Source organism: Cherax quadricarinatus, chromosome 19 (genome assembly GCF_038502225.1).
Source record: "Cherax quadricarinatus isolate ZL_2023a chromosome 19, ASM3850222v1, whole genome shotgun sequence".
Classification (NCBI taxonomy): Eukaryota; Metazoa; Arthropoda; class Malacostraca; order Decapoda; family Parastacidae; genus Cherax; species Cherax quadricarinatus.
In genome coordinates, this window is record NC_091310.1 from 50,056,618 (window position 1) to 50,078,932 (window position 22,315).

The 22,315-nt window shown below is 39.6% G+C and overlaps 1 protein-coding gene across 8 annotated transcripts in view; it reads right to left on the bottom strand.

Annotated features, from left to right (window-relative positions):
* Positions 1-22,315, bottom strand: part of Adck1 (aarF domain containing kinase 1) — a 121,499-nt gene that overhangs the window by 83,547 nt on the left and 15,637 nt on the right. For 3 of the 8 annotated variants that reach the window (XM_070086822.1, XM_053776287.2, XM_053776286.2), the window contains exons 3-7: positions 17,053-17,142; positions 15,135-15,200; positions 14,904-15,065; positions 4,072-4,230; positions 2,804-2,962 (exon numbers count right to left, since the gene is read on the bottom strand). In XM_070086822.1, coding sequence (XP_069942923.1) covers positions 2,804-2,962; positions 4,072-4,230; positions 14,904-15,065; positions 15,135-15,200; positions 17,053-17,142 — 636 coding nt within the window. The remainder of the gene's footprint in view (positions 1-2,803; positions 2,963-4,071; positions 4,231-14,903; positions 15,066-15,134; positions 15,201-17,052; positions 17,143-22,315) is intronic. The other 5 variants (XM_053776288.2, XM_053776289.2, XM_053776291.2 and 2 more) reach the window with 5 other exon arrangements.

Here is a 22,315-nt window from a genome sequence, read left to right on the forward strand (position 1 = left end):
AAAAAAATTATTTTTTCTTATGAAAAAATAGAGTTTTTTTTTCTAAACATTATAGGATAAACAAAAAAAATTTACCATCAATACTTACGGAGATATGGATGCATGAAGTTTGCAGAAAATGAGCCGCGTATGGCAACAGCGGCGACTGCCGCTCACCCGGTAAACTTTAGTTTACTTGTATTTGAAGGTTTGTTGTTTTTTTCACTATTTTATTTTTTCACATAACTTATGTGGCCTGTGAGACCAAAGTAAGGTGCAATGTACATATATACACTTGTTGTATACAACACAATAAGCACACAAACATAATTATCAATATATTGTTTACAAAACTTGTTTACAAAAACAAACAATACAAAACATTGTTTATTATTATTGTTCTATAATATATATACCAATATACAGTCACTGAACATATTCCTATTAGTTCTGCAGCTTGTGGAACTCTGAAACATGGTGTCATACACAATGGTGTTTTATCTTTCTCCCTCATTCTATCTCTTTCAATCTGTCTCTCTCTTTCTATCTGTCTGTCTATCTCTGTCTCACAGGTACACATAAATACAAGTATACATAGTATAAATTACCTAGGATAACCCAAGAAATCCAGACAAAGTGCTATACTCTGCTTGAAGATGTGAGTAAAAGTGATGACACAGTCTTGTGGCTCTCTGAGACAGAGAGCTAGACGGATAGACAGATAGACAGGGAGCTTGACAGACAGACAAATAGACAGACAGAAATGTTAGTGTACCAGTACCAGTGTACTAGTGTTCCACCCTCCTCCTCCTCCTCTTCCTCTTCCTCCTCTTCCCCCTACTCTTCCTCCTCTTCCCCCTACTCTTCCTCATACTCTTCCTCTTCCTCTTCCTCCTACTCTTCCTCTTCCTCCTCTTCCTCTTCCTCCTCTTCTTCCTCTTCCTCCTACTCTTCCTCTTCCTCCTACTCTTCCTCCTCCTCCTCTTCTTCCTCTTCCCCCTAATCTTCCTCCTACTATTCCTCTTCCTCCTCCTCTTCCTATTATTCCTCTTCCTCCTACTCTTCCTCTTCCTCCTCCTCCTCTTCCTCCTCCTCCTCTTCTTCCTCTTCCCCCTACTCTTCCTCCTTCTCCTTCTCCTCCTCCTCCATAGTGTAAATTACCAGGAGTCGGCAGCTGTCAAAATGACATATTGTCTCATTACTCACTCCCCCCTCCCGCCTGTCAAAACAATGGGGTCGGATGCTGCTTCCCTTCCTCCAGTCTATCTAATTATCTTTCTCCCTCATTCTATCTGTCTTTTTATCTCTGTCTCACAGGTACACATAAATACAAGTATACATAGTATAAATTACCTAGGATAACCCAAGAAACCCAGACAAAGTGCTATACTCTGCTTGAAGATGTGAGTAAAAGTGATGACGCAGTCTTGTGGCTCTCTGAGACAGAGAGCTAGACGGATAGACAGGGAGCTTGACAGACAGGCAAATAGACAGACAGAAATGTTAGTATACCAGCAAAAACAAAGGGAGGGAGATGTTTATCTCATCTTTTGGCATCAGCTCTACCCTCATTTACCCTCATCAAACGTCAGCACTTATCAGATGTTATCTCCCCTTATCTTGTTACTGTCATGGGTGAACATTTATTATTACCTATTATTATTATTATGTATTATTATTATGTATTATTATTATTATGTATTATTATGTATTATTATTATTATGTATTATTGTTATCATTACGTATTCTTCTTCTTCCTCCTCCTCCTCTGCCTCCTCCTCCTCTTGCCTCCTCCTCCTCTTGCCTCCTCCTCCTCTTGCCTCCTCCTCCTCTTGCCTCCTCCTCCTCTTGCCTCCTCCTCCTCTGCCTCCTCCTCCTCTGCCTCCTCCTCATCCTCCATTCTTGGAACAAGTTTGAAGAGCTTGTAGTTCATAATCACTATCACTATCATCACCAATGCTCACATCTGAGTCTGGGATTTTGGAAAATAGGAGTTTCCTCTTTGATTCTGGTACAACTGAACGTGAACAAGATGGCCCAGCACCAGAGGTGGAAGGCTGTGGGTTGTCTGGGTTTTCCTCACTATTACCCATATTATGGTCATTAGTTTCGGTCAAAACCTCACCAGAACCTTGAAACTCATCTTCACTGTCACTTCCATCTGTATTAGAACTGTCACTGGGGAACAAAAGTGTCCCAATTCGCCGAGGAGTGAGGAACTTCTTACCACAGGGCACGGTGGAAATTGTGTACTATGATGGCATTCCCACAATGCACCACTGGGTCCCAGATTTTTTTCCTACTGCGCACACCCACCACACAGACCCATTCTCTCACATCTAGGCTTATCAGCCTTTTCCTGTGAGATTTGAGGCCGCTAGAATTTATGCGTACTAGTACGACAAAAACCCCTACGCGTAAGACGTACTAGTACGACCAAAACCCTCAAAGGGTTAAACAGCTATAACTACATACTGATTTAGAGATTATGCATTTCCCATCCATTTATATAGAATAACATGACCTCGAATATGGTATATATTTTCCATCTATACAATTAAGAGTAGGGCTGTGGGACTTGTGTTCATTTTATACCTAAATATACATCTGTTATGATGTGATGCAATTAAAAAAATAAAATATTTTAGTCCAGAATAAAATTTTGTATGCATGGACACTGGGCACCCAATAGCATTTTAAGAAATGTGATTATGTGTAGAAAAAATTTTCAACAGCAATTATCAATCTTATTTCTGTTGCAGGCTTAAAGATACAATGAACAATAATTTCTATGCTTAAATTTGAAGAAGAGAGAAACAGTACCTTCAGCCAGGGAAGATGTGTAAACTGTGAAGCAACTTTTTCAGCATTTTGTGCTTCATTAGTGAAATTTAGCTCCTTTGGAAGGTTTTTTTTCATCTCCTCAACTAGCCACTCAAATCTGAACTCGGGGAAGATACGTGACACTATGCCCACAAGTAACTGCAAGAAGAATACTTATTATTGGTGATTTATGTGGCTGTAATACATGAATGAAGAGGCTTAGCTTCATAAGAATACTGTAATGAAAAAAATCACTGCAGCAGGCCTACTAGCCTATGTGATGTGGGTATTGCCTACACCCAACCGTTTTCACTTAGGTACCTGTCCAGCCTATTAATACAACTCCTCAAAATATTTACCATACTTCAACGATGCCACTTGCAAGTTTGTTTCACTGACCTGCGACTCTTTGTTACCAAGCAATTCTTCTCAGTATGACATGCTGTCTTTGTAATTGAGATTTTCTAATTTGTTGATGTTCACAACAAACTGTTCCAATTTGTTGATGTTCACAACAAACTGTTCCAATTTGTTGATGCTCACAACCAATTAGAACAAATGACACTTTAAAGTAGCATGGACAGTTGATGCAGTACACTCCATTAACTGTCATTAATGTTGCATGCTCTATCTTTTTTTGATACTTTCAGCACCTTATTTGCATCCTCTTTATTAATAAACAGTATTTCATCCATTTCTACACTTCACTTATATTGCAACTCATTCTGTACTTTTCCAGATCAAGTAAGTTTAATTCTCTTAATTTATATAGTTAAAAAGATTCCGACACTGATGATTAAGTTTATCCTTCTTTGTGTATTTTCTAGTCTTTATACCCATTCTGTAATATGGAGAACAGAACCGTGCCACAAAATTTAAGCAAGACCTCAACAATGCTAGGAAGAGTTGTTGTACATAATCTATTACCCTTATTACACTTATGCACTCCTGCCTTGGCTTCAGATTTCTACTAACTAGAATGCCTAACTCATCTCTGGATCAAATTTGATTAAGTTCTATGTATGTATATCATTCAGTTACAGGTACTTCAATTATTTTCTCTTCACAAGATCAGTACCTTAATTTGTCATTATCCTAGCATACCTTTAACTTCTCCAAAAACAATAAAAACCTACCCAAATCATCTATTTTACCACAACTGAAAAATTTGTGAATGTTACTGAAAAAAATCAGTATATACTTGAAGTATCCCATGAAAAAATAATTGTATAAAAATAACTATAACTGACACCAAGTAGATAACTGACCTCCATGCCCTTCATATCAACCTTGGAGTGAGACTTAACACTTGGGTGTTGCACCTTAACAGCCACCTCTTGCCCATTGTGAAGCTTGGCACGGTGCACTTGTGCCAGAGAGGCTGCACCTAGAGGCTCTGGCTCAAATTCCACAAATAATTCTTCAGGCTGTGGAAAGACAAAGAAGCATATCATCCAGACAGATTACTTTTGAACACTGTCCTGGGATAAGAAAACAAATTAAAGCATTTAAAAAATATATACTATATACAATGTTTGGAGTGAGATCTAAACTGTCGTATCTAAGCGCCTCTACAAAGATAGTGATTATGTGTGAATGACGATAAAAGCGTTTTTCTTTTTTTGGTCACCCTGCCTTGGTGGGAGACAGTCAACATGTTGAAAAAATATATACAGCAGGGCCCCGCTTTACGGCGTTCCGCTAATACGGTCATTTCAAATTATGACCAAAACTCGCTATACGGCTCCCCCCACCTGACTTTCTAATATGGTCACCGCACCCCACCTTGTTTGTTTACATTCTTCGTGAGCTCAGTAAGCACTAAGTCTCCATTTTGTCTGGAAACTCCAAAATTTCAAATTTTTTTAAAAGTTATTTCATATTTTATATATACTCTGATAATTATACTTATGTATACCTGTACTTAAATAAACTTACATACTGTGCTGGCGTGCAGGTACACATTAAAATCAGTAAGAGTGTCTTATGTCTCCAGACGTCACATTAGTAATGATAATAATAATCATCGAATCTCATTTAAATGTCGTATATTACGTTAAATACACATTTTCATTAATCCATCTGTGATATTTTTTCAAAATTATATAATAAACACGATACATAACATAAAAAGATGATAAATACACCCCACAATAGAATAAATAAACATAAATATGAGATGTGGTAGCAGACGACTTGCACAAGTGACGCCATATTAGAAATGCTAATAATAATAATAATCACCGAGTCTCATTAAATGTTGTATATTACGTTAATATACACATTTTCATTAATCCATCCATGATATTTTTTTCAAAATTATATAATAAACACGATACATAACATAAAAAGATGATAAATACACCCTACAATAGAATAAATAAACATAAATATGAGGTGTGGTAGCCAGATAACTTGTACAAGTGATGCCAAGAATAACATTTTCTCTAATCTAACATAAGAGAAAATGTGTTACTGGGGGTAACTGTAGAAAATTATTCCTTTCGTATGTATGTAAGTAAGTTTATTCAGGTATACACAAATACAGTTACATAGATTATCATACATAACAACATATGTGTAGAGAACCTAGGATAACCCAAAAAAGTCAGAGTGACTTATTTCCATTGCCTTCCCGGTGGCATGGTGGCTACAGCTCCCGCTTCACACACGGAGGGCCCGGGTTCGATTCCCGGCGGGTGGAAACATTTCGACACGTTTCCTTACACCTGTTGTCCTGTTCACCTAGCAGCAAATAGGTACCTGGGTGTTAGTCGACTGGTGTGGGTCGCATCCTGGGGGACAAGATTAAGGACCCCAATGGAAATAAGTTAGACAGTCCTCGATGACGCACTGACTTTCTTGGGTTATCCTGGGTGGCTAACCCTCCGGGGTTAAAAATCCGAACGAAATCTTATCTTATCTTATCTTATCTCTTATCTTCTCAAAATGATGTTACATGAGAATGGGAGTGTTCTTCTTTATTTATTCTACCGTATCAATGTAGAGACAACCTGTACACAATGTAACTTGTACACAAACCAGACGTGTACACTTTGTTTACAAAACTTACCTTCGCCTGGTTTGTTTACATAACTCTGCGCCTGTACTCTCTCATGCACTCATTCTTTCTCTCTCTCTCATTTATTCGTTTTATCCCATTTACTTACTCCTGACCCTACATTAAGACTACAAATATTTTAAGGTAAGTAATGAGTGAACTGTATATACATTTTATCGCTCTGGGATGCTTAAATATCATAGAATTGTATGTGTGGGTGGGGTGGCCTGGTATGGTAGACTGGCTGACTACCATACATACCACACTTGATTTCTTACAATAAATACTACTTGTCTCACCCTAGATTAAGACTATAAATATTTTAAGGTAAGTAACGAGTGCACTATGTGTGTATTGTACTTTTTTATTGTTTTTTGATGCCTGGTTCTATTGCTAACTTAATATATGTTAGTGTAAACTTGTTATCTAGTGTTTGTATGCATTTGTAAGTGGAAAAAAAGGGTGTTCCACTTTACGGCGGTTTCCGCTTTACGGCGGTAGCCTGGAACCTAACCAGCCGTATAAGTGGGGCCTTCCTGTATATACAATGTACCTGTAAATGTTACCACTGCAGTTTCAAGCTGATTATCATTTTTTTTTTTTTCAACAAGTCGGCCGTCTCCCACCGAGGCAGGGTGACCCAAAGAGAAAGAAAATCCCCAAAAAGAAAATACTTTCATCATCATTCAACACTTTCACCTCACTCACACCTAATCAATATTTTTGCAGAGGTGCACAGAATACAACAGTTTAGAAGTATATACGTATAAAAATACACAATATATCTCTTCAAACTGCCAATATCCCAAACCCCTCCTTTAGAGTGCAGGCAATGTACTTCCCATTTCCAGGACTCAAGTCCGGTTATATAAAATAACCAGTTTCCCTGAATCCCTTCGCTAAATATTACCCTGCTCACACTCCAACAGATCGTCAGGTCCCAAATACCATTTGTCTCCATTCACTCCTATCTAACACGCTTACGCATGCTTGCTGGAAATCCAAACCCCTCGCCCACAACACCTCCTTTACCCCCTCCCTCCAACCTTTTTGAGGACAACCCCTACCCTGCCTTCCTTCCCCTACAGATTTATACGCTCTCCATGTCATTCTACTTTCATCCATTCTCTCTAAATGACCAAACCACCTCAACAAACCCCTCTTCAGCCCTCTGACTAATACTTTTATTAACTCCACACCTTCTCCTAATTTCCACACTCCGAATCTTCTGCATAATATTTACACCACACATTGCTCTTAGACAGGACATCTCCACTGCCTCCAACCGCCTCCTTGCTGCAGCATTTACAACCCAAGCTTCACACCCATATAAGAGTGTTGGTACTACTATACTTTCATACATTCCCTTCTTTGCCTCCATAGATAACATTTTTTGCCTCTACATATACCTCAATGCACCACTCACCTTTTTTCCTTCATCAATTCTATGATTAACCTCATCCTTCATAAATCCATCTGCTGACACGTCAACTCCCAAATATCTGAAAAACATTCACTTCTTTCATACTCCTCCTCCCCAATTTGATATCCAATTTTTCTTTATCTAAATCATTTGATACTCTCATCACCTTACTCTTTTCTATGTTCACTTTCAACTTTCTACCTTTACACACATTCCCAAATTCGTCCACTAACCTTTGCAATTTTTCTTAAGAATCTCCCATAAGCACAGTATCATCAGCAAAAAGTAACTGTGTCACTTCCCATTTTGTATTTAATTCCCCATAATTTAATCTCACCCCTCTCCTGAACACCCTAGCATTTACTTCTTTTACAACCCCATCTAAAAATATATTAAACAACCATGGTGACATTACACATCCCTCTCTAAGACCTACTTTTACCGGGAAGTAGGTTGGTAGACAGCAACCACCCAGGGAGGTAGTACTGTTTTGCCAAGTGAGTGTAAAACAAAAGCCTGTAATTGTTTTACATGATGGTAGGATTGCTGGTGTCTTTTGTCTGTCTCATAAATATGCAAGATTACAGGTACGTCTTTCTACTTCTACTTACACTTAGGCCACACTAAACATACGTGTACACGTTTATTTATACACACTCATCTGAGTTTTATTTGATTTTATCTTAGTTCTTGTTCTAATTACTTTTCCTTTTATATCCATGGGGAAGTGGAATAAGAATCTTTCCTCCGTAAGCCATGCGTGTAGTAAAAGTCAACTAAAATGCCAGGAACAATGGGCTAGTAACCCCTTTTCCTGTAAAAATTACTAAAAAGAATAAGAAGAAAATTGTCGAAGTGGGAAGTTTGAATGTGCGTGGATGTTGTGCAAATGATCAGAAAGAGATGATTATGGATGTCATAAATGAGAAGCTGATTATCATTATTATAATTATAGAGATGTGCTCAACTTGCAGGAGCTCCAAGATGAGTTAAAGCTTTTACTCCAATATCTGCAATATTTCCTATGATGCTAAACTTTCTGCAACTATAAAAAATGGAGTCAATATGGCTGATACACCAAGATATAAAACAAAACAAACAACTTTACTTATATAAAGTGAAGTACACGTACAGTGGACCCCCGCTTAACGATCACCTCCCAATGCGACCAATTATGTAAGTGTATTTATGTAAGAGCGTTTGTACGTGTATGTTTGGGGGGTCTTCATGAAATGGACTAATCTACTTCACAATATTCCTTATGGAAACAAATTCGGTCAGTACTGGCACCTGAACATACTTCTGGAATGAAAAAATATCGTTAACCAGGGGTCCACTGTACTGTAAAGTACAGTGGTCCCTCAATTATTGTCCTTAATCCATTCCTGGAAGTGGGACTATTATCGAAATAGACGATTTTCGAATCAATTTTCCCCATAAGAAATAATGTAAATACAATTAATCCATTCCTGACACCCAGAAGTATTAAAACAAAAAAATTTTTTACATGAAATATAGATTTAGTACATAAATAATACAATGGGACATGATGTATGAAACATTAACAGCATAACACTTACCTTTATTGGCGATTCTTCTTAGTGTATGGAAGACTGGAGGAGGAAATCCCCACTAGCATTAGCACAGAACATGAGCGTCAGCCTGTCTTTCATAGGCTTGTGTCCTGACAGTGCCTTTTCTTCCTGAGTAATGTAGGTCCTCTTTGGCATTTTCTTCCAAAAGTGGCCTGTTTCGTCACAACTGAACACTTGTTCAGGTTTCAGTCCTTCAGCCTCTATGTACTCCTTGAATTCCTGCACATATTTTTCAGCCGCTTTTTGGTCCGAACTGGCAGCCTCACCATGCCTTATCACACTGTGTATGCCAGTACGCTCCTTATATCTCTCAAACCAGCCTTTGCTGGCCTTAAATTCACTCACATCACCACAAGTTGCAGGCAATTTCTTTACCAAATCGTCATGCAACTGCCTAGCCTTTTCACAAATAAGCGATGTCATAAGACTATCTCCTGCTGATTGTTTCTCGTTTATCCACACCAATAATAACTTCTCAACATCTTCGAGTACTGGTGATCTCATTTTTGTCAGCATATTTACCCCCTTTGCAACAACAGCTTCCCTGATTTCCTTTTTCTTGGCTATGATGGAAGATATGGTTGTACGGGATTTGTTATACATCCTGGCCAGTTTGCCCACACATACGCCACTTTCATATTGTTCAATGATGTTTTTCTTATATTCAATCGTATTTCTCACCTTCTTTACCAAAGGCTTGGCACTAGGAGCTTTCTTTGGAGCCATGGTAGCTTATTTAGCACTTGCAAGCACTAAAATGAACGGAATACTGTACGTATTATGAAATATTTCGTATGAACACGTGAGGGGACCATCGCTCACTGGTAAACAATGGCACAACTGGCTGGGAAGGGAGGCAGAGGCGGCTCAGAGCCATGAGTACGCGTCCAGGATAAAGGACGATTAGCGAGTTAACGGACCATTTGCGAGCCAATGTTTAGACGAAATAATGCGACGATTTCTGAAATGGACGACTTTCAGGCCGGATGATTATTGAGGGACCACTGTACATGTATACAATTATGGTAACTGACAAGTATAAACTACTTTATAGAAATTCTCTTGTTATGCAAAACATTTTGTGCAGCCTTAAAACTAACTTATAATTACTAGACAGTGAGACACATATGGTACATGAAAGTAAGAATACTATATTGAAGGTATTCAGCAATTTAATAAAAAATTCTAATTAAAAATACATTTAAGGATGAAGCTAGGTACCTGAACTGATACAAAGAAAATATTGGGAGCCTCTGGAATCTTCAGACAAAAAGTTCCAGATTTTAGGTCGTTTTATGCACAGTACATGTATATTTTTACACAGGTTGAAGCAGACACCTAGAATATCAGAGATTTTTGTGTCTGGTATTATGCCTATGAGTTGTTGCAGCTACCAATGAAAAGTTTTAGAGCAAGATTGATATTACAAGTGACTGTCCTGTACATGTAGTATACACAGTAGTATGAGTGAATTTTTCTTTCTTTCAACGTACCAGCCATATCCCACTGAGGTGGGGTGGCCCAAAAGGAAAAACGAAAGTTTCTCCTTTTAAATTTAGTAATATATACAGGAGAAGGGGTTACTAGCCCCTTGCTCCAGGCATTTTAGTCGCCTCTTACGAAACGCATGGCTTACGGAGGAAGAATTCTGTTCCACTTCCCCATGGAGATAAGAGGAAATAAACAAGAACAAGAACTAGAAAGAAAATAGAAGGAAACCCAGAGGGGTATGTATATATATATGCTTGTACATGTATGTGTAGTGTGACCTAAGTGTAAGTAGAAGTAGCAAGATGTACCCGAAATCCTGCATGTTTATTTATATTTTATTTATTATCACACTGGCCGATTCCCACCAAGGCAGGGTGGCCCGAAAAAGAAAAACTTTCACCATCATTCACTCCATCACTGTCTTGCCAGAAGGGTGCTTTACACTACAGTTTTTAAACTGCAACATTAACACCCCTCCTTCAGAGTGCAGGCACTGTACTTCCCATCTCCAGGACTCAAGTCCGGCCTGCCGGTTTCCCTGAATCCCTTCATACCTGGAGTTTACCTGGAGAGAGTTCCGAGTGTCTCTGCGTGTTTGTGGGCGTTTTGTGGTATGCATACATACATAACACCTCTTCTGAGCATTTTTCTTGGCAGTAGTAGGAGGCAGTTGTATGGGGTAGTGATCACCAGGCCTCATACGAGATGACGTCTGTGGGCGCTGGTCTATTGCAGGAGTTGCTCCTTGGTACTTTGCAATTATTTGTCTGATTACTGACAGGCAAAATTCACCATATTTTGGTGTTTTGTTGGTCTTCAACTTGTATATGTTATAAGCATTTAGCATAGAGATATCAACAAGATGGAAAAAAAGTTTTATATACCACTTATAACTCTTGCGTACACAGTCTGCAAACCCAATCTGCATCTCACATTTGTCCACTAAGCGCATATTGAGGGTGTAGTCCATGACAGCTGCAGGCTTTAGAATGAGTTAATTGGTCTCTCTGTTGTCCCTGCCACTGGGTACCATTTCGTTTCTGTGAACTGATGTCAACAATGTGACATCACGTTTGTCATGCCACCGAAATGCCATGATGTCATTGGCAGCAAAGGCTTGCACCTCACCTCTGCGAATGCCAGCGTTGAACCTTGGCATATGTTTACGATTACCATGCACTGTGCCACACACGTCTGTCAAGTTCACTCGCAAGAAATCACTGAGTAAGGGGCTTGTGTACCAGTTATCAGTAAATAACATATGCCCCTTACCAAGATATGGTTCCATCATTGTTCGAACCACATCACCAGAGATACCCAATAACTTCATGGTATCTCTCAAAGTATTACTGCCAGTGTACACAATGATATCCAAAACTAGACCACTTCTGCAATCACACAGTACAAATAGCTTTATACCAAAGTGTTTCCTCTTGCTTGGTATATATTGCTTGAATGAGAGTCTTCCTTTGAATAAAATCAAGGACTCATCAATAACAAGCTTCCTGAAGGGATAAAAATACATGCAGCACTTTTGTTTCAGGTACATAAACACATTTCTGATCTTATATAACCTGTCGCTTCTGTCAGGCCTGGTTTTGTCTGAAAAGTGTAACATACGTAACAGTATCAGGAAACGATTGACACCTGTAATGTCACTAAAACCTGGAGTTGAAATCAGGCGTTCTGTTGCCCAGTATGTGGTGACAGTGTGCTTATACACATGAGTCATAAGCATTATTGTGGCAAAAAACAGGTACATCTCTGCCACAGTTGTCTCCTTCCACTTGTGTAGCCGTGATTTTGGTGAGAGAATTGTATTTGCCATGGTGTAATCACAGTATGTGTTTGTTTCCCTGACAATGATGTCCATCAGGGGTTCATCGAAGAATAACTCAAAGCAGTCCAGTTCACTGGCATTGTTCCCAAGTGGACAAGATGGCTTTATTCCACTTTGTGTTTCATCAAAGTCATGGGGACTGGGAACAAACTCGTCACCGTCCTGCCAATCCCAGATGCGGTCTGCTGGTGGGGTCTGGATATTGTACCGTGGTTGTGGTTGTGCAGGTTGTGGTTGTGCAGGTTGTGGTTGTGCAGGTTGTGGTTGTGCAGGTTGTGGTGGTGCAGGTTGTGGGAGTGTGGGGTAGGGTGAGGCTGGTTGTTGTGCTGAGTCAGCAGCGTGGGTAGTAGCGTGGCCCGCTGATGGTGCCACATGGGCCGTGCCACCCTCACTATCACCACCACTGCCTCCTCCCTCACTGTCACCATTCATACCCATCGTTACAATATCGTCATCTTCACTATCAGGTCGTGGTGTAGGGCCACGGGATGTGCTCCCAGAGTTTCTCCTTCCCCTTGGAACAACATATGAAACACTACCAGACCGCATGCTACGTCGTACATACTGCCGCTTCACTGGGGAATATTCACTCTCACTGTCACTAGAACTGCTTTCAATGACCTTGAAATCACTATCACTATCACTGTTATCATCTGGGTGTTGTACACGACCAAATAGTTTCCTCTTTCGTCCTGGTACAGGCGAACGTGAACGTGAACAAGCCGGCACAGCACCAGAGGTGGAAGGTTGTGGGTCATCTGGGTTTTCATCACTAATTACGTTATCCTGGGCACTTTTTCCGGTAACACTCGCTTCAAAACCCTGGAATTCACTGTCACTGACATTTTCATCGCTGTTAACGCTGGGAACAAAAGACCTCCAATCCGCCAAGGAGTGAGGAACTTCTTACCGAGAGGCATGGTGAAAATGGACTAACAACATGGCGTTCCCACAATGCACCGCTGGGTCCCAGATTTTTTTTCACAGGGTGCACACCAACCACTGAGACCCATTCTCTCTCGGGTAGGCCTACCAGGCCTTTGGCGCTTGATTTGAAGCCGCTAGAATTTGTGCGTATAAATACGTCAGAAACATTGGCTCGTAAGACATATTTATACGTCGGAAACAGTTAAAGGGTTAAACTAAGTCTGCCCAAAATGCCTAGCCATGCTAGGTGTTCTAGTGGTACACTCTGTAATCATTATTTAACTACATGTAAACCACACAATAACCAAATTCTGTAAACTCAGCATTGTAATCCTTATAGAGAATAAACTTTGAATTTGAATTTGAATTTTGTATATGAGGAAAAGCAGAGGGTCAAGTACATTGCCTTGGGGTACCCCTATCTCAACAGGTTGTGTTGATGAGGTTATGCCCTTGATGAAGACGTACATATTGGTGTGTGTTGTTAAGGTAGGACTTAAGATATGCACGTGCATAATCTCTGAAACCATAATGTTAAAGTTTAACCCTTTCATTGGCCATCACATAGAAGAGCGTTTCCCAAAGTGGACAGTATCACCTGCCTGGGGGCAGTGGAAAGACCCAGGAGGGCACTTAGGAAAAAGAAAGTAGTAGGGGGAGGCAGGGTGGCATCAGAGCCAACGGAGCATTTGTTTTACAAAATCTATATGACAAAATCTAAGTCATGAACACTTCAGTAACACAAATGCTTTACAAAGAATAAAATTAACATAGAGTTACACATGAAAGCATAGTTTCATTTTATTTTGTGGTCCAAAGCTTGAGTTAAAAGTCCAAACACTTGTTTGGACGTGCTACATACCATATGCCAGCCAGATAAGACAGCATACTCCATGAGTACTGGTGACGATCAGCCAAAGTTCAAAAACTCATATCAAGATTTTTGGCTACAAAAATACATTTCTGACTGCTACCCTGAACTGTGGAACAAAGTCAAAATGTACTTTACTGTCTTCACAACATCATATTTAGTAGAGCGAGGCTTTATTGCAGTTCCCAAGCTTCTTTCCAAGCAAAGAAACTGATTGAAAATTACTGAATGCAGGGATCTAAGACTTCTTCTTAGGGCCTTCAAGCCTGATGCTGAGCTGATGTTCCTGCACCAAGCACATCCATCTCATTAAAACTGTGAAGACAACGTACTGTAGTTACAGATGAGATGTAAATTTAACCTTTCATATTGTTAAATTAATTGGTTTACTATGTTAATTTTTATTTGTGAAAGAAATACACTTGTTTATAGTGTTAGATTAGTTGTTATTTTGAATTTGCAGCAAACCTAATACCAAGAAAGAGGTGTATTTGTGTGTGTGTGTGGAGGGTGAGGGTGCTAAGGATGTGGCCTGAGATCCAAGGTGGCAGCAGCTTGAAAAGGTTTGGGAACCACTAACACAGAACTATGTCATTGAGGCCTGGTTCCCTCAATTAATTCTACGTAATGAACTCAGCTCACTCAGAGTAGCTGTGAGAAGTAAATTTCGGCCTAGGTATGAGACAGTGAGTTTGCACACGGAGTGTGCACAGTATACAAAAAATCCTGTGCCACGTGATGCATGATTAGGAAAAACAAAACTCTGACCATTTCTTTGGTTTAAAATGGCAAGCTTGAGGTGTTTTCTAGGATGGTTTTTATGGTCTTATTGGCTGACCCAGCATTAGGCGGTACATACAAGCACTGAATAGAAGCAAACAGTTAAACTGACCTTACATTTGAGTTCCTTTTCGATAACCTTGTAGACATCTTCAAGAGGAGATTTTGGAGCACTGGAGTGCAGGACCTTCATGGTATTAACATACTCCACAGGTAGCAAGTACTCCAGGGAGCCCAGATGCTGACCAACCTGCACATAATTCCAATATTCACACTTTTTTTTTACAGTTGTGAATATTATAAAATCATTGATATAACAGCATACAATTCATGATTATCTTACCTTAACAAAGGCACCACCATTTAAACAACACAGATCTAGCAAGTGTTTGGCAGAGCGCAAATGAGTCTGAAACAGAAAAGAAAAGGGGGATATGAAAAATTTTTTGAACATTTCAAAACAAGATACATATACATACATGTAGAATGACCACTGTGAAAAAATAGTGAAATTCCAAGTGCTTTTGTGATTTCTCATATTATCAAGGAACTGTGAAATATTTTAATACATACAGTTAACTTTGTACTCCAATATTCACACCAGCTAATGTGGAATTGTTCAAACAGCACATATACAGTATCAACAGCCTCAAATAATTTTATTCATCAAATCAATCTAGAAATGTATCATTATCTTCACCTTGATCATCTGCAGAGAACATGTAACTGTTCCACAAGCAGAGAATGTGAACATTACTAGCACTTTGCATTCCTTTCCTCCAGGGTCTTTCAACATGAACATCTTAACTAACTAAATTTATGGTATTCATGCTCAGAGCACTTTGTTTAAATTATGTACCTGAATGGTAACAATATTTTGTAAATTTCCCTTATATTTTGTGTAATGTCAGAATCCTTACTCCAGGAGTTGAAGCCTAAGGTTATATCAGAGAGACTGAATTATACAGTATTGATAATAAAAACAAAGATGCAAATCATTGAAGATTTCTGTGTATGAAGCATAATTAATGACAACCAAGTATCCATAGTGCAAAATCTATTTGACAAAACTAAATATGATCAATCCATATTTCAGTTAATGATAAATTACTTCTTCTTCTTATGACCAGAGCTTTGGTAAGATGGGTAAGGAAGAAGGATGGGAATATTGGAAAAGGGTGGGAGGGGGGAGAGAGGTAGGATATAAAAGGTAAGTGGCCCAACCACTTTGGTGTAATTTAAAAAGTGTATGTGAAATGATAAGATATTCTTTAAGGGGTATAACACTAACCCATCAGAGTCACATAGATATAACAGATATATAAGTATATGACTCTGAATTGGTAGTAATTATACAAGTTGCAATTGCTTTTTTTTTTTTTTTTGCGATTCACAACGGATATTTATGCGACAATGAAGGCAATAATTTTCTGGCCAGTTTATAGAATTACGTGACAATGGCCTCTTACAGGTGGTGTCCAGCCATGGTAAATAGCATAATTTTTACATTAGGTTGTTATATAAGATGTCTCCCTAATTGGGGGCGATGATTTTCTTAGTATACATAGAAGGGTTCTGGTGCTACCCAATTGATAAATTACTAAATTTTATTAACACAATACAGTGGCCCCTTGAGTTTTGATTTGCTCTCATATATATTTCATATTGAGTTGAAAAAAAAATTAAAGATACCATAAATGTACGATGGTTGGCAGGTGCGACTGGGCCTCAGCCCAGAGACAAGAAAGGGTAATGAAAAGGTCTGAAATTCAGTGATGGTGAAGGGTGTATTGGAGGTAAATGGGATGGAAATGAGGAAGGAAGGCAGAAGGAGGAAGACTGTATCAGACGTGTGAACCAGACAGATGGTGGGAGACAGCAAAAACAAGAGTGCAAATATTAAGTATACAATTCCTTACTAATCTGCCAGCCTGCCTCCATCCCTGCCTACCTGAATCCCTACCTGCCAGCCTGGCTGCCTTCCTACCTACCTACCTGCCTCCCTCCCTCCCTCCCTCCCTACCTGACTGCTTGCTTGCTTGCTTGCTTGCTTACTTGCCTGCCTGCCTGACAACACCACACCTAACTGCTAAGCTCAACTGCATCTACTAAATAAAATACAGTACGTAATGTGTTAAGACACTTATAACTGAAGCTTCACTATTACTGATGTACCACAGCATTACTGCTTCTTCCAAGCAGTTTTAGCCCAGGAGCTTTTGGATTACAAGTCTATGCACAGAAAGAATGATACTACTTACCTGTGACTTGACCTCAGCATAGTTATCCGATGCTGGCGTAACTGAACCCGAATATAGGGACTTTCGATAATCAACAACAATTTTTGTTACCTGGCAATCACACACATTAGATATTAATTAAACTGGAATATAGATATTCATTTGCAAAGAGTTACAACAGACAGATAAAGGAACAATGTAGGCATAATTCACATAGTAACATTTAACAAAATCCTGAATACGCCTAGTATTTTGAGCAAAACTTAAACTAGAAGTAATTTAAGTGTCATGAGTGACACTAAAGTTAGTTTACAAAATGTTAAAATAGCTTTGCTTATAATCTGTGTATGCCTAGTATTTTGAGCAAAACTTAAACTAGAAGTAATTTAAGTGTCATGAGTGACACTAAAGTTAGTTTACAAAATGTTAAAATAGCTTTGCTTATAATCTGTGTTTGCTTCACAGGTGCTAAATGGGCAAACAATATGCCAACCACTTTGCCACCAGAGCAATAAGTTGAACATGCAATGTTTTTTAACAATAATTTGTCAACAGAAATTCCAAAGCCATCCTTCCAAAATGTTACCAAACTACTTCACAGTTTAGAGGCAAATGAGATGGTTGGTTAAAAGCAGCTATTTGTGGAGCAGTTTAGTTAAATTGTGGATAATAAAAGTGGAAGTTTTCTGTGGCTTCACTGATTGTCTTGTGGCTCTTGACAAAGTTATAAAGGATCAATGCATTATTCTGAAGTAAGCATGGCTGGTATGAGTTTTGTTAGATGTATTCAGTTAGCCCCTGTAAAGCCAACACAAAAATAAAAGATTTTAGGAAAAGTTTCTTCCCATTTATTAACCAATTTTTGTGCCTCACTATTATGTACTTCTTAATTACATTATTAAGATACTATAAGCAGAAAAAGTCTGTTTCACAGCATTTAGTTATCCTTATGCTAAACATTATCAATATGGTTCCAGTCACATTCATCAAACACTTTTTCTTTTCTAAAGTAAATAAACAGTGCATACTATACACAAATAACCCACACATAGGAGAGAGAAGCTTATGATGATGCATCTGTTCAACTTGGACCATTTACAAAGTCACACTAACACAAAAGAGTGAGGGAGCCAGTACATATAGGCGAGGGGGGACAGGGATGGGACCAAGAGAGGAAGAAAAAGTAGTGGTAGTGGTAATGTGGGTAGCAGAAGTAGTAGTAGAAGTAGCAGTGGTAGCAGAAAGTAGGGAGAGTAGTTTTAGTGGCACAAGAGATAGGAAGGGAAGTTAAAGATGAAGGGAGGCAAAAGTAATAGTAGCAATAGTAGAAGAAATGGGGCAGTGGATGAAGTAGTATTAGAAGTAGGGTCAGTCTAAGGACAAGAAAAAGGGGCACTGCAGGAAAGCTAAGGGCCCACAAAGGGTAGGACCAAACACACAGGGGGAAAATATGACACCAATCATGCTCTTTTCTGTTATATTAGAGATCATAGTCATCCTACTGACTGGTCCTCTGCTGAAACTGTCTACCCTACTTCTAGCCTCCACAGTTACTGTCCTGTTGAAGCATCCCTTATATACAACTTTCCTTGTAAGAATCTTAGTCCTGGCTTTGTCTCTGTAGATGCCTTCCTTTCTCATTACATTGTCAAACTTCAGAACACTCATGACTTGACCTGATCCCTTCTTCTCCTCTCCCTACCTCTTCTCCTTTCCTATTTTTCCTTTTTTTCTTCTTTTTCCTTTCTTCTGCCTAACTGCATTTTTGGTCCCACCCCTTGTGGGCCTTTAGCTTTTCTGCAGTGCTCCTTTGTCTTGTCCTTAGATTGACCCCACTAGTATTACTATGTCTACCACTCCATTTCTTCTACTACTGCTACTATTACTTTTGCCTCCCTTCACTCTTCACTCCCCTACTTATCTCTTGTGATACTAAAACCATTCTCCCTACTTTCTACTATTGCTACTACTTCCACCACCTACCTTACCACTACTACTACTTCGTTTTCTTCCTCTCGTGGTCCTGTCCTTGTCCCCCTAACCTATACAGTGGTACCTTGACTAAAGAGTTTAATTCGTTCCATGACCGAGCTCGTAACTCAATTCCCTCATACATCAACTCAATTTTCCTCGTTGAAATTAATTGAAATGCCATTAATCCATTCCAGCCCCCAAAAAATCGCCCCAATTTTTTTGTTATGGGCTTTTAAATAAGAAAAGTGTACAGTGAAACCTTGACTTACAAGTGCCCCAACATACGAGTTTTTTTAATTAAGAGCTGTCGCTCAGTCGAGAGTTACAAGTGAGCTTCAGAACACCGCCACTAGTTAGCACAGTGAATGCTACAACATCCACCCAGCAGTGCACATGTTTGCCTCACTGTGGAAGCATTTCTCTTGTGTTGTGCTTGCATTTTGTGCAGTTATTTTAGGAAATTTCTTTTTTCTGACCATGGGTCCTAAGAAAGTAAGTGCAAAGGACAGTGCTGAGAAGAAAAAGAGGATGATGTCCATTGAATTAAAGAATGAAATCATAGATAAATAAGAGTGAGGTGTGTGGCTTGTGGACTTGGCCAGGCAGTACCAGAGTAGTACTTCTACGATATGTACGATACTAAAGCAGAAGGAATCGATAAAGGCTATAGAGCCAGCCAAAGGCATTACAATAATTTAAGTTCAACGATAAAGTGTAGCATTAAGAGTGTAGCAATTAAATTCAGCAATAAAGTGTAGCAATTAAGTTCAGCAATAAAGTGCAGCATTAAGTGTGTAGCAAGTAGCCTATCTTTTCCACCCTCCACCTCCACCCTCAACCTCTACCAGCATCTGTTCTCCAAGGTAAATACCTGGGGTCTACCTGGAGGGTATTCCAGGGATCAACACCCCCACCGCCCAGTCCATGACCAGGCCTCCCAGTGGATCAGGGCCTGATCAATGGATAGCGTGCTGGCTGCACGCTATCCAACGTACGAACCACAGCCCGGCTGATCCGGCACTGACTTTAGGTATCTGTCCAGCTTCCTCTTGAAGACAACCAGGGTTCTGGAAATATAAACACATATGCAGTATAATGTGATCCTTTATTGACTATGTTTTGCCCACACAGTGGGCTTTTTCAAGTCACAAACAGATCTACCTGGGGTGGAAGGGCTGCAAATATTTATAGTCAGGTTCAGAATGTTGAGGTCAGGTGGAGAATGCTGCATCTGATGATGTACCGAGTGGGGTTATAGAGTCTAAAATCTTGGGTAGCTTGGAAATGAGATTGGATATGTTTGTGAGCAGACTTTCTTCAGTGTTCTTCCATTCCTGTGTTCTTATGTGGGATAGCGATGAAGAAGTTTCTTGGCAAGTGGTTCAGCTATGTTATAGAAGCCACTATTCTGGTTGAAGTTTTAGGATATAGAAATAAGTGATGATTCCAGGATTCTTCGGTATTGAGTGTTGTCTTCTGTGGCGATAAGAATCCTGGAATCATCACTTATTTCTATATCCGAAAACTTCAACCAGAATAGTGGCTTCTATAACATAGCTGAACCACTTGCCAAGAAACTTCTTCATCGCTATCCCACATAAGAACACAGGAATGGAAGAACACCGAAGAAAGTCTGCTCACAAACATATCCAATCTCATTTCCAAGCCACCCAAGATTTTAGACTCTATAACCCCACTCGGTACATCATCAGATGCAGCATTCTCCACCTGACCCCAACATTCTGAACCTGACTATAAATACTCGCGGCCCTTCCACCCCAGGTAGATCTGTTTGTGACTTAAAAAAGCCCACTGTGTGGGCAAAACGTAGTCAATAAAGGATCACATTATACTGCATGTGTGTTTATATTTCCATTGTGTCGGTATTTTATACCATTTATTTCAACCAGGGTTCTACTGGTAATGCCCCTTACTGCTGGTGGGAGGCTGTTGAACAGTTTTGGGCCCCGGACACTTACTGCATTTTCTCTTAGTGTACCAGTGACGCCCCTACTTTTCACTGGGGTATGTTGCATCACCTGCCGAGTCTTTTGCTTTCACATGGAGTGATTTCTGTGTGCATATTAGGGACCAGTCCCTCCAGGATCTTCCAGGTGTAGATTATGATATATCTCTCTCACCTGCATTCCAGTGAGTACAAGTCAAGTGCTTCCAGGCATTCCCAGTAGTTAAGGTGTTTGATGGACCTTACATGTGCAGTAAAGGTTCTTTGTACATTCTCTGGATCTGCAATTTCACCTGCCTTGAGTGAGGATGTTAATGTACAGCAGTATTCCAGCCTAGAGAGAATAAGTGATTTAAAAAGGATCATCAATGGCTTAGCATCTCTTGTCTTGAAGGTTCTCATTATCCATCCTATCAGTTTCCTCACAGATGTGATAGTCGCATTGTTGTGGTTCTTGAAGGTGAGGTCTTCGGACATTACCACACCCAGGTCCTTCACATTACTTTTCCGCTCTATTGCATGATTAGAGTTTGTAGTACACTCTGTCCTAGTTATTATTTCCAAAAGTTTTCCATAATGGAGTAGTTGGAATTTGTCTTCATTGAACATCATATTGTTCTCTGTTGCCCATTGGAAAACTTGGTTTATGTCTTCTTGGAGCTTTGCCATGTCCTCAATGGATGATGCTCTCATGCAAATCCTAGTATCATCTGCAAAGGATGATACAGTGCTATGGTTTACATCTCTGTCTGTGTCTGACATAAGAATGAGGAACAGGATAGGTGCGAGTACTGTGCCTTGTGGGACAGAGCTCTTCACTAAGACAGCATCCGATTTAACTCTGTTTACCACTACTCTTTGTGTGCGATTGGTTAGAAAGTTGAAGATCCATCTGCCTACTTTGCCAGTTATCCCTTTAGCACACATTTTGTGTGCTACTAACACCATGGTCGCACTTATCAAAGGCTTTTGCAAAATCTGTGTATGCTACATCTGCATTCTGTTTGTTTGTTTTCCAGTGCATCTAAGACCATATCATGGTAGTGTAGCAGTTGCGAAAGGCAGGAGCGACCTGCTCTGAAACCATGTTGCCCTGGATTGTGCAATTTTTGGGAGTCCAGATGGTTTGCTATCCTGCTTCTTAGAACTCTTTCAAAGATTTTTATGATATGGGACATTAAAGCTATTGGTCTATAGTTCTTAGCTACTGCTTTGCTGCCACCTCTATGGAGTGGGGCTATATCTGTTGTTTTTAGTGACTGTGGAATCTCGCCTGTGTCTAAGCTCCTTCTCCATAGTATACTTAGGGCCCGTGAGAGGGGTTTGTTGCAGTTCTTAATGAAC